This window comes from Argentina silus, assembly GCF_951799395.1.
Source record: "Argentina silus genome assembly, chromosome: 8".
Classification (NCBI taxonomy): domain Eukaryota; kingdom Metazoa; phylum Chordata; class Actinopteri; order Argentiniformes; family Argentinidae; genus Argentina; species Argentina silus.
Genome location: NC_139662.1, coordinates 2,504,648 through 2,518,727, shown reverse-complemented (window position 1 = coordinate 2,518,727; position 14,080 = coordinate 2,504,648). Strand labels below are relative to the sequence as shown.

The 14,080-nt window shown below is 37.5% G+C and overlaps 1 protein-coding gene across 1 annotated transcript; it reads left to right on the top strand.

Moving 5' to 3' along the window:
- Positions 1–5,178: 5,178 nt before the first annotated feature.
- On the top strand, positions 5,179–6,861 carry hoxc12a (homeobox C12a; the record flags this gene model as incomplete). The annotated part of the gene is given in 3 exon segments (XM_083675679.1): positions 5,179–5,204; positions 5,206–5,816; positions 6,623–6,861. Coding segments are annotated over 3 exon segments (876 nt in total).
- Between the last annotated feature and the right edge of the window lie 7,219 nt (positions 6,862–14,080).

Genomic DNA, 14,080 nt, shown 5'->3' with positions numbered 1-14,080 from the left:
AAATAATGCATATTCGGTCAAACTAAAACTACGTATTTTTGTGTACAAGAAAATGTTACTTTTTTTGTTCAGCTGTGGACCGACAGGAATATATGTGTTTGAGTTAGAGTGAAGTGTCAAAATAATTCTGAATTGTATTCTTAAAATGTCCCGACACTTTTTCTCTAAACAGATTAAATTGAACGGGTTTAAGTTGTTGCTGTGTGATGTGAAGGCATTCAAATATGGAAAGAAATGTCATGTCAAATGAAATCTGAATATATAGTTATGGCACATGTTTTTGCGATGATCATGTTTTAGGTTAAATATTTTAGTTGATAATTAGATCATTTAGCTATATTATTAATCTCATATTCTTAAAAGAGAGACATGCGTGCCTGCCTCAAATGTGTTTCAGTCTGCATCCATTCTTTGATTAGGCTTACATGAGCGATTGTAACATGGTCAAGGAAATCACAGGGATTCACATACATACTGAATGTAAATTCAAAACAAAAACGTTTAACAACGTGCCAGGCAGGCGAAACATCAACAACAACACACAAACAATGTAATGCAAAATATTACCACTGCACTAAATAATGATATATTATATTATATGAATAAAAGTCATGACAAATCAAGAGCATTGTACCATAGATATTCATGATGGAATCCACAGGTCAAACTACGCTAAACCTATGCATTCAGAGTGTAAAGTTTGGCGTTGATATTTGAATCGGGTTTGTTGCCAATTTCAAAGGCAAAGTGAATTTTAGGGAAATTGAAATGCACTTACAAGCGTTAATTATCTCGTACGGTATTATAATTATAATTATTATTGTTATTATTATTATTATTATTATTATTATTATTATTATTATTATTATTATTATTATTATCAATAATAATAATAATAACCATCATCATCATCATCATTCAAAAAAAAGTATTGCAGTGACAAGGCTAATCTTAGCAAAGTATGTTTATACATAACACATAACGGCCTATTTTCACGATTATTTTTTTTAAATTAGTTGTTATATCTTTTAATTAATTGCCATTGCAAATAGGCTACAATTTTATAAGCAAACAAAATGTACTTCAATACACAATGAATCAGAGTTTCACAATTTTAATTAAAGTTGTTCATGCTGGGTAAGACAGAGTCCTTAGACCTATCCTGCCAGGTCCCACCATCTTGAGTGTCAGCAAGGGCAGAGTAAGAAATTAGAAAGGGAGCTGATAACCTCTGGTGGTGGCAAGGTGAACATATCAGGAAGTAGGATTGCAGCTTGCTCAGAATTTCTGTACACACATCAATCACATATTAATATTTTGCATCTTGAAATTTGTTATAATCATTATTATTACTATTGATTGTAGTAGTAGGAGTAGGAGTAGGAGTAGGAGTAGTAGTAGTAGTAGTAGTAGTAGTAGTAGTAGTAGTAGTTGTTGTTGTTGTAGTAGTAGTAGTATTAGTAGTTGTAGTAGTAGTAGTAGTAGTAGTTGTGTAGTACAGGTTTAGCAGTCATATTGTTGATGTTGTTAGTGTTACTGTTTTTATGAAGAGAATCAACAGCATTAAGCCATTTGTTGTCATTGTGGTAGTGATATGGTATGCTACATTGTGGTAGTGATATGGTATGCTAGAGCATGAATATAGGTCCACATTATCCGTAAACACAATTTTCAGAACCACACATGATGGCATACATATTTTCAATGTGCTAGTATTGTCACTGTTGAAATATGTTATTGTTTTCTAAATAATTGCAAATTGGGTGTAATGAATAATGCACACATAGGCCTGCATGTTAAATATTTAAATATGAATTTAGTTGTTGATTGACATTGTGGTCAGATTGTTCAGTAAACCACTGTATTTATTGTCAAAATGTCTTATATAAGTGATGATTTAATTCTTCTTTTTAAAGAAATTGAGAAATTGATATAGGCTACTGTCACACACACACACACACACACACACACACACACACACACACACACACACACACACACACTCACTCACTCACTCACTCACTCACTCACTCACTCACTCACTCATTCACTCACACACACACACACACACACACACACACACACACACACACACACACACACACACACACACACACACACACACACACACACATCTGCCTTCTAGCCTACTGTATAGTCAACATGTATAATCATGTACAGTCATTGTGTCTAAATAAATTAAAATACAGTAAGACTTGGCAATGGTCAAGTTCAAAGGTTTGCAGCAGCATTAACCTACATCTAATGCTGGCGTTTATGACTGTTGCATTGCAAAACTAACCCTTTCTAAAGGCCTACATTAATACTTAATGGATTAATATGATGACTTAATTAGTTATCATTACAATAAAATGTATTTGATAATACCAGAATAACCGTGAAAGTGTTGGGACGAATGAGGTTGTTCTAAATGTATTATTTTAGTGTATTTTTCCGTACATTCACAGGCAGCATAAGCCTAAAGGAAAACAATCTTTGTTTATGCTACTACCCTGTCTGGATAGGACCAGGGATTCCAAGACAGCACATTCAATACGGAGCAGACAGTGCACTAGACACTGACCTTGAACTGCTAAGTACAATTTGCCATTTGTCTTTTTAAACAAAAAACAAAGATATGAAAACTATAGGTTCGCCCTCACAATGACAGTTTCTCAATTCCACAACCCTCTAATGGTATCGTCTGTATAGATTTGCCTCAGAACTGGTTTGGTTGTGTGAATATGAAATCTGATTGTGTGGGAGACTTGGATCGAAGGCCTTGTATGGGTGCTGCGCTACAGCGCAACGACGTGGCCTCTGTTCTCTCTGAGGTAAAGTTAAATCATCATAAGAAGATAGGCATATTTTTTAAAGTTATACTTTGCAAATGCTTGTTGGAGGTTTTGGTCATGTATGTTATTGGTGTTTTTGTATGTGCAACATATTATTTAAGGGATTCCTAATTGATAACAGGAGAGGTTGTGAAGTGATAGCAAGATGTCCAGTAGTGTTCAGATGGGTGTATCTCCTAATATATAACATTGACTTGATGTTGCACTACATTGCGAGATACACTAATTAGGTGCAAGCGTCTGGAATGATAGTAGAGGAAATTCTGAAAGTCAATGAGACTAGACGAAACCGCAAAGAATCCTTGGGAGCGTCTCCAATTTGACATTGATACTTTTCGTTCTATTTACGGGTTGAGGCTTTTTGCGTTTAGATATCTGTCGCTGTTGACGATGTATCAAATAACGGCTGTGTTGCAAATCGTACTTCAACCAATGTTTAAATGCTAATTGCTCTCAGATAACACTTCCGTGGCAGTTTGTAGCGCATAGGCGGCTCAACTTGCAAATGCTAAATGCTACACACTTAACATTCAAATTCATAAATTTGAATACGATTTTGTTGGCGTAAAAATATTTTTATTATATCACATAAAATAGACCTGGACATACCTCAACTATTGAAATAGTTTGCGACACAGGATGCAAATCCAAAAGGCCAAATCCAAACACATCGGTGCCTTTTTCATACAGTTTTATGTGTTGTAATATCAAAATGTGAAACTTTTTTTATGATGGAATGAAAAAGCTAGTTTTAGAAAAGCATTGTTTCATCGCTATAATCTGAGGGTCGAATATGTTTGAAGCTCAATATAGCAATTTTCTCTCAACCACTTGAGTTGGCCTTGAATGTAGCCTATTAATCAATAGGCCTATGCATTTATTCATATATTTAAGTGTTTATGCCAGCCGTTATTTGATAGGCCAACATTGTCACATGCAATGCTAGCCATATGGGAACCTAAAGGCAATGAGCTTAAAACCCTATACACATGTGTTCGCATGATAGGCATATTCATTTGGAAATTGATATTCATAGGTCTACATGATTACAAACCTGCAGATGTATAAATTCATTTGTCAGTCTTGCTGGTGGAAAATGGCTAAGCATGACGTAATTTCGGAAGAATTAGGATTAGTGTCACTATACGATATATACTGGACGGATTTATATCTAAGAAAGTACACTGGGTGTAGGCTAAGTATTTCCAGATATACCAAATGCAATTGATTGGAGGATCTGCGGTCCAGTGGGGAGGAGAGGAAAGAGAAAATGGGGTAGACCATACCATATAAATATTTTGAAACCACGATATATGTTAGACAATTTTAATCATAAGACCACGTTGGAATGTATGCGCCAAATCCTGGCTAAGTGTCTCAATACTGGTTGTATCATTTGAAATATGGTAAAGTTTTTGTTTTTTACTGAAAGGGAGAATTCCGTTTGCTGTTGTATTATCCGAAAGGTCTTTATCTCTATCGGTGTTGTGCTTTGCTCTATTAAAGGTTATGTTGGAATACATTGATATACCTACAGTGTACGTTTAGAGTTTTAACCACAAATCAACTCATTAATGAATATGCTGAAGAGCGCCTCCGCCGATTGAATCAGTTAAGTGCCCTCTGCTACCTTGTAAAATTCATATAAAAGAATTGCGAGAGGTATAACAATCCCTACAGAGTTTGCCTGCAAACGTTTATAGGGGGTATCTGTTAAAGTTGTTCATGTGAGGTGTACGGGAGAATATTATGTGAAATATACGCTCTTAAAGTAACCTTATAGAATATCGTCTTATTTTACAGAGCCAATGGTTTCAACCTGCTGACCCCGTTACTGTAAATATGAGTAGAGAGCAGCAATGAGCATCAGTCTTTTCTTAAAACAAGCTTGTAAAATAGGGACATCACAGCTTTATATGACATTGAATTCAACCGTAATTTGCTCGAAAACAAGATGTCATGTGCGCACTCTCCATCTAGGAAAATAAATAGTTTTCATAAGAAATAGTATTTTAAAACTTTTGCCAGCTAATAAAGATATTAAACGAGGCTAGGGACAGTTCCATATATTTGTACAGTAGAACGTAAAAAGAGTAGTAGTTTGGACTCGACGTGCTTCCAGAGAAGAAAAACAAGATTATACATTTTTAATAAAACATTTATAGTATTTTTAAAAAGCATATAAACCTCCGTAATACAGAAGTTAATGTTTTGTTTTGTCTGGGATGGACCAAGTGGGTGGTACCCTGTGAAGCAGAAGTTAGCCTGGACACGTGACTGGAGGAAGACCAATCAGGTGCACCTCCAGGTTTAACCACGTTAAATGTCAGATTGCAATAAACTAGAAGCTGTTGGTCGGGCCCGCGGAAATGGGCGAGCATAATCTCCTTAATCCCGGGTTTGTGGGACCGTTGGTAAACATCCACACTGGAGACACATTTTACTTTCCGAATTTTAGAGCCTCAGGGGGACAACTGGCGGGGCTACCGTCTCTTTCCTACCCGAGAAGGGACAATGTTTGCTCCCTCCCGTGGAATCCATCGGAGCCATGCAATGGATACTCTCAATCCTACTTTAGCAGTCCCGTGTCTATTAACCCCTCTTTCAATCGGTCGTGTGAAATTACTCGGCCAGAAGAGGGTAAATGTTATTATAGCAACGGCAGCGGGAGCAGAGAGAACTGTTCAGGTGGCAGCAACCTCAAGCGAGAGGATAGGGCGAGAGACACATCATCAATAACATCTGACCATGGGATGCACAGTGGAATGAGCAACAACAGTGCTGCTTTCTCTAAATATGATTATGGAACCGAGCAACTAACACAAGACCCGCCATCATGCCAATCTCTGGAATCCGATTCTAGCTCTTCGTTGCTCAATGAGGGGAGTAAGCCTTTATCCAGCGACCCACAGACCCTGGTGTCCCCGGGAAATCACCCAGGCAACATAGCTGCAGGCGGAGGTGGGTCCCATGATATCAGTCACAGTTATATTATAAAACACAATTATGATTGTTTATTATGAAAGTAGCCTGCCCGCACCAGCATAACATATAGCCAAGCTGTGTTCTAGGATTCGCCATAATGATGCTCATCCCCCTATTTTGATTTGCCTGCAGTGTACTTGCGTAGTGGACAAACGCCGCTAGGGGTTGCCCTAAAATGTTCAACGCTTCAAGCGTTTGTGGAGCCTACAGTTATTGATACAACGCTCTAGAGATGTTTAGTGGACGGTCTCATTGTCATTGCATGTGTGTAAAACACAATCATTCTGAATGTGCTCCGACGCGAATGTATCATTTGGTCTATCTTGTTATATGCTTTCTATTATGCATACAAATTAGTGCAGTGATTTAAAGAGGTGAGCCGCTGTGGATGACTGCATCGAATAGAGAGGGTTTTGTTTTAATGACTCGTAAACAGAATTAATATCTGTCGCTGTGTACTAAGTAGTCGTTTAATATGCCTCGGAACGGGTAAATAAGTAGGGGTATTTGCAAGCAAGACTTAATTATCGTGTTAATGTAGCTTTAACTGCAACAGTAAAACTTCATGTGACACGGACTACAGTAGCTACATTAGTGGTCTCTGTTCCTTCTCCTTTGGTTTCTCTGGTGATTTCTCTGAATGAGTTTGAAATATGGTCCAGATACAGATCAAAACAAGTGTATACGCTGTGCGCACAGCAAGTCACATTGAAAGGAGTAGCCTTGGAGGTGACCGTAAATTTTGCATCTGTTGTGACTAATCCGTTGTATGCCCCCTCCAGGTGCTCCGTGGTACCCGATGCACACCCGGACCAGAAAGAAACGCAAACCCTACTCCAAACTCCAACTTGCTGAGCTCGAGGGCGAGTTCATGCTCAATGAGTTCATCACCAGACAGCGGCGGAGGGAGCTTTCCGACCGTCTTAATCTCAGCGACCAACAGGTTAAAATCTGGTTCCAGAACCGGCGTATGAAGAAGAAGAGACTCATGCTAAGGGAGCAAGCTTTGTCCTTCTTTTAGAGATGCACCAGAAGGTGAATCGATAGGCAGTAAAGGCTATACTGTACGTTCGGAAGCCTTCTGCAAATGCATGCACTCTTCAACCCTTACTCATCCACATTAAAAAGCAGGCTGATGAATCAGATGAATGAGAAACAACAATAATATAGGAGGTGTAGCCTAGTAGTAAGCCTAAAACGAACGGCCACACTACTGTCATAACTTTACATTTAGCGACTTTCCAGTTATGCAGAATTTGATTATCTGAATTGGTAAAATACCTATTCAGTGAGCTGTGAGATGATATTCTTGCGTGACGCATAGGATGGAATTTGTGTTCCTTTTGTTTCCAAAGCAAAGTAGTTAAAACGGAATAATCTTTGTTATAATAAATGCCATATAATTGCATAATGATACTTGCTAATCTATTAGAGGAGAAGATTGGACAAAAAACCCACGAAAGAAGAACTGAAAAGTAATATTAAAAACAAGGAGGCCAGAGTGACAGATAAATGCTTCAAGGCTTATTCCTCACCGATTTCAGTGGAGGCACTTAGGCACACTCATCGCCAATTGACAGTGTAGATTGATTAGGATGAACAACTTTTCCAGTTGCGAAATGTCTCCCCAACGATCACTTGTTGGGGAAGCGGAACATTACCCTTATCTCTTTTCTGTAGGCCTCGCCACGTGTTTTGGGCACGTTCACGGTCATGGGCACTAAGTCAGACTTCAAGCCGCAGATCTGAGGAAAGGAATAATAAACCTCATTATCAATGCCAACCTATTTATGGCTGCGCATTGAAATATGATTTGCCATGAATATGTTCATGTGCTGACAACTTTTTAGAGATATTTTAATATTTTATCTCCCCCCCCCCTCCTCTGAGCCACCCTCTCTGAGCCACCCCCTCTGAGAAACTTGGGGTTAGATCAGATGAGCTGTAGCCTACACATTGACGTTTAAACACGGTTTCGTGCTGCTATCAAAGATCAACAGAGTTGTGCTAACCGACAATTATTTCACAAAATAGTTGCTGGAGACCCATAGGCCTATTGCAATAATACGCGAGGATAATTGTGTTCTTCCTAAATGCATCCATCGCAGTCGATAAGCTCTTTGTACCTGATAATCCTATAGGATAAAGTTGCCGCTGAAAAAGTGCACATTTAAAAAGGCATCGTTGAAACAAGCTACATGAATGGTGACTGTAAATTAGGTCTACTGGAATGAAAATTTGTATTAGAAACATAATGGAACCGTTAGTGTGTGCACCTTTAACATCTGGGGAACCCGCTGTATTATATTTAATGTATAGGCTATTGAGTATAGGCTATAGCAGTGAAATGTACTTGCAGCATGTTAGTGATGTGAATTATAAGCAATGGTTTGCAGTGAATGATTTTTCTGTAAATGTTCACTTTTTTGAACACAATTAGTCGATACAAACGACTAAACAATTATAAGAATGTCGCATAACAAATCAGATAGCCTTAACATGAATTCAGTATATTTACAATGCATACAGGCGTATGCGTATATATTATTTACTCTATTATTATTATTATTATTATTATTATTATTATTATTATTCAGTCGGAGGTGCTGTAAAGGCTAATTTGTTTTTGCTACTAGCCATTGTGTCATTTGGTGTCCCTTTTTGTACCATACCATGGAACTCATTGTAAAAGTATGTAAATTATATAATATGATACTATTTACATTCTATTTCTGGATACTCTATCTCAATGTAATAGTGTTATATGTTATTGTTGCAAATTCGTCCTAATGTCGCATTCCAGTTGCGGTTGTAAGGGGTCAGCCCATATGAAACTATGATATCGTGTAGCCAATTATGGTTATATGAAATGATATAATAATATACTCCTTACATCCTATTTCAGGATAAGCTCTCTCAATGTATTCGTGTTTTATGTTATTATCTTATTTCGTCCTATAGATCATCGCATTCCCTTTTTTTGCGCAGTAAGGGTTGCTTAAAACGTTGTCTTGTATACAAAAAATGATAATGTTATGAATGTATCTATGTATGAGTAAGGTTTCTAATAAACAGAATATTTGAAATGATTATTGGTCTTACCTTCATTATTCATCTGATGCTGGTAATTCAAATCGGCCTCCTGTATCAGGCTATATTATATGAGACACTTTTGGCAGTATGCATAGTATTATCCAACTGAATTGGATGTTTGGTTGGATAGGCCTATCGGTTACGTGATAGCTCCTTAGCTTTATCGATGTAAGTTTATTTTGCCTCCATTTGTTTCTTTTTACATTTTATTTGTTTTGTTTTTCTACAATACCTGTAGACATTCGCTATTAAGCTGAGTTGCCTACTCATCGTATATAAACAGGCCTTACAGCTTAAGAGTTAGTCATCAATGTCGCTGGAATGCCATAAAACAGTGGTTTAAACACGCAATAGCTATTTCAAGCAGGAATATGCTATGAATATGCTAGGTTTCCATAAAAGTATAATATGTACATTAGGAATCCATACCTTGCTAGATATTTTGAAATGTATAGACAGTTTTCTAACATTTATCTTGGGTAGTACAATTGGGCCAACTACAGTCCGACAAAATGATTATTTTTCATTAAAGTTGAAGTAGTCTGTAGTATCTTTACAAGTAGTTACAAGTGTTGTATCAAGTGTGTTACAAGTGTTGCATCTTAACAGGTAGGCTATACAGGCTAAACCTATCCCTTGACTTTCTAAAAACCAAGACACACGTGAAGAACAATATAAGTAGGCCTGTAGATTCTTATCGGCAGATATCAATTAAATAACCCTGAACATTACTATCTCGGCCACAAAATGAAGTCTTGGGAAGGGCTTGTAACAATTATGTGTCCGCTTGTATATTTTTTTCTGTTGAGATCAGTTGTTGCTATTTCAGTGAACTGTGAACGGCCGGCTCCGGCGACCGAGTCATGGCACCAACCAGTGGTCTGTGTTAGTTGTGTATGATCAAAACACATAGGCCTCGATCATATGTATTCCTTTTGCCCATAAATCATATAGGAAACTGAAATAAGTTGATCTGCTAAACAGGAAGTACAAACAGTGTGAGGCTCATATTCAATCAGATCCATCATCACGTTGTGGACTTTGAACTGAAGAAAAACGTAACAATATTGACCTTTATTTTAGGCGCCCTCTTTCTCATTACTCAGGGCTATTAATTAAATAGGAACCGCTTCAATAAATACACTGACCGCCCCAGTGAGATGTGTTGCACAGTGCACCAACTTGCGCTGGTTTCTAGCTAAAAAACGAATTAGAGGGAGAGAGAAACGAAAACGCATGGTAGAGATGGATCACTATCGCATCTGTCGCATGAGATGGATTAGTTTGATGATATTCATTCACTGGAGATAATAAACATTTAGTTACATTCAATCAAAGAGTAATATTACCAATACCTACCTATTACCCGAATTACCAAACAACCTGAAACTACAGTCTAATTAACAAAATGCAATAACAACTACTTTGAATGGCGTCCTTAAGTTCTATGCAACTTGACTGTTCTTGTGTCGACCTGACATTCCTTGTTGCAACCACTTGAATGAAAGAATAACTAATACTTGGAGAAACTGATGATATGGGGAGGCCTATAGGAATACCAATTCAACTCATCTTGCACCATTGCATCCAATGAGCCACGCACCTAGACATTATAGAGATTTTATTTTAATTTTGAAAGTTTAACATTTCCAAGAAACAAGAATGCACGTTGCTGGTCTGCTCGAAGTTTACTGTAGGCCTACCATGTGTGCATGGTTGTTTCATAGTCTTACCTATGGCATTCGTGTAGGCCTGTTATGAAACGCGATGTTAAAGAACATTCTGTTGAAGACGTTTTAAAATTAGTTACAGCTGACCAAATTATTTAAACAATCACAGCAAATATCAGAGTTCGTTGCGCCACAATGCCATTTTCTCCCCACCGGAAACATTATCGGCTAACATTATCCGGTAATGCTATTTCTTCTAAACCTGTGCTTTTGCTAACCCAACGTAGGCCATGAATGCCTATGCCGAGACCCTATAGCAATTAAATTATGCCACCCGTGAGGACTCAAGTAAACCCTACAAAATATTTTTGGATTATGTAATTTTTGGATTCATCTCCGGCCGCATTTTTGTACTTCTTGTAGCCTATAAATGACGTTCTCCGTTGGCTTCATGTTGATCTTTACAATGGGTCCTTTAATGCTTAGAAGGACTTTTGACTTTGAGACTGGCTAAATCTGTTTATGGTGGCTTGTCTCCGCGTCCCAAAGGTCAATGAGCTACACCGTGCCCTTCACAGAGAACTTGTGTGCCATGTGGTCTAAGCCCCGAGCCACCCTTTCTTTTATGACACAGAGCTGGTTAGAAAAATGGAAAGGGAGAGCTGTGCTATTCCTAACAAAGTGTGTGTGTGTGTGTGTGTGTGTGTGTGTGTGTGTGTGTGTGTGTGTGTGTGTGTGTGTGTGTGTGTGTGTGTGTGTGTGTGTGTGTGTGTTCAGGTGTCAGCTAGTAACACTGATATTTGACAGCCTTGGACATGTGCATTATCTGACAATACGCGGCAAGCCTCCCCAAGACAAAAGCAGCTTGCAAGATATTGCTCTGTGTCAGCTGTTGTTTGAATGTATTGATCTAATGCTTTACTGTGAACCCAAATAAAGTATTTGTGTGTGTGTGTGTGTGTGTGTGTGTGTGTGTGTGTGTGTGTGCGTGTGTGCGTGTGTGCGCGCGTGTGTGCGTACGTGCGTGCGTGCGCGGGAGATAAAAGAAAAAATTAAATTGGATAACATTTAAGACAGAGAGAGACAGAGATTTACGTATCAAGTTTTAATTTCATAGTTGCTGGCATCAGGCATCCATATCAAAGTTGTTGATGTAGGAATGGGTTCGCTTTTTATCTTGCCAAGATTATGGTTAGGAATGTGTTTGAATATATTTGTAAATGCATTGAAAATGTGATCAGACAGTCGTACAAAATGCATTAGTTAAAGTTATTTCGAAATCTTTTTCATCCAAAACATATGTCATATGTTGTTTTAAAAGTGATTTATTGTATATGTGGCTTGATTAAAGAAGAACATCTGACTTCAGCATTGGGTAGCCTTATTATCATATTATTATTATTATTATTATTATTATTATTAGATATTATTACGTATCCTGTCCTTAGAATTAGTATTCCTATTCACATGTTATCATCACTTTATTATCATTGCTAGCTAGGCTAATAGTGGCAATACGTAAACAGAGGGAATGGTAAACACAATGAACATATACTGAAAATGTGTCTAAAGTCATTTTCATTATGTTGCCCCCATTACTTTTACAAGCATGTATGTTTTCTAAATGTTTTAGTCCAGACGAACTAAACAATGCGATTATTGAACTCGAACTCTGTAGGACTATTCGTTTCCATTTTCAATTAGTTACAGGATTATTTTGTCAGCTTCTATCACGACCTTTGTTTAATCAATCAATCCATAGTGTATTTGTTTGGTGTGTACATTTGGTTTAGAAGCTCGTCCTTGGTTGCGGGGGGAGTTTTGTGCTTCTCTGAGCCCCCTCTTCTTTACTGATGCACGTGGGGGCGGGAGTAGCGCACAAATTGAAGGTCAAGTTAGTATGCACCTTATATGGTTTCCGAGTCCCCAACACAGCGAGTGCATAAAACAATCGTGAATTGATTCACACACAGTGAGGAGAACAAACACAAAAGTATCGCTATGGTCCCATGTGTTTTAACTTGCCATTCATAAATGCACATAACAACAGTTGACTTTATGCTTTTCTCAACGTATGGAAAAATCGACTGAACAGTGTTTTGGGCCTAACCTGTAAAACAAGATTAACTGGTAAGAAATACATATATATTAGGCCTAACTCAGTGAAAATACAGTATAGCCTATAGGTTATATTGTTAGGTTATATATTGCCACTCTTTACCCAGGCCTACTATATAAAACATGTTAATGCGGAACGTTGAACGTTGTTTGCGTCTGTAGCCTATAGCGTTTATATGCGTTTCAGTGCTGAAAGTGTAATAGGCTATGATCGGACGAGTGCGATGCTTGTGACTAGTTCAATGCAGCATTGTCTTTTGTTTCTCAATGTACGGCGGGACGTGGATGTACAGCCCGACATTTGCCTTAAGTCCATTTGCCTTAAGTCTATTTTCTTCGCGTTTCAGAAATGAACACATTGTCATAATAACTCATATCTCAATGTCGTTGATACAACTAATTTGAACATTCAGGCAAAACAATCACAGGACAAGCAATACAGCGGGATTTATTTTGTCGACAAATGGGCAGTATCAAAGAAGTTACAATTGCTTTGGTGGTTAACTATTTAGTTGAGCAAAGTCAACAAATATTGCAGAAAATACACAACATTAGGAAACAATGTTCAATATTGCCCCAAAGAGTGCATGGAAGTTTTAGTAGGATAAAAAAACCTACAAATTAACCTTTCATTTGAGTTATAAACACATTTTCCTATTCAGACGTTATTATCCTTGATATACATAGGTCTATTAAAAAACATAATCTCTAACCCATATTTTGGACGTAATTCGGTGACTAATTTGATGATTTTTTGTAGGCTTCTGCACTGTTGTGGTAAGCTATAGCCATACAAATTTCAAAAATAAATCCTTTAGTAACCCTTTGGATTGTAATACAAATGAGAGTCAAATATGGCAATACAAATGTTGTTTTTCTACCATGTGCCTTCGAAAAAAATAAGAAATAAATATTTGATAATGAAACAACATTTTCATGCACATGCACACATATGCGACTAAATATTTGTGACAAGAAACAATTAGGGAGACACGGGTGCTTGATATTTTGTCTCTCAATGTTATATCTACAATGAGAGTATTGAGATTCCTTTATTTTGTATTTCAAGTGGAGTTCAAATGTTATCAGTCTCGCTTAGGTTTTTTTGCCGACGTACACTATGCCCGAACCGCAGAACGTAAGCTTCTAAGAGTTTATCACAATGAATCCCTCATATCAGCAGAAAAACATAGGACTGTTTCGCTTACATGACATGACCCAATAAAATTTGGTGATAGCCACCTGCAGTTACAAACTAGCCAGTTATTTCCTCACTGTGTAAGGTTGGATAGCCTACAACTAAATAATGAATAGTCATTTGTTAAACCTGATCTTTGTGATTGTAAGCATATACTGATC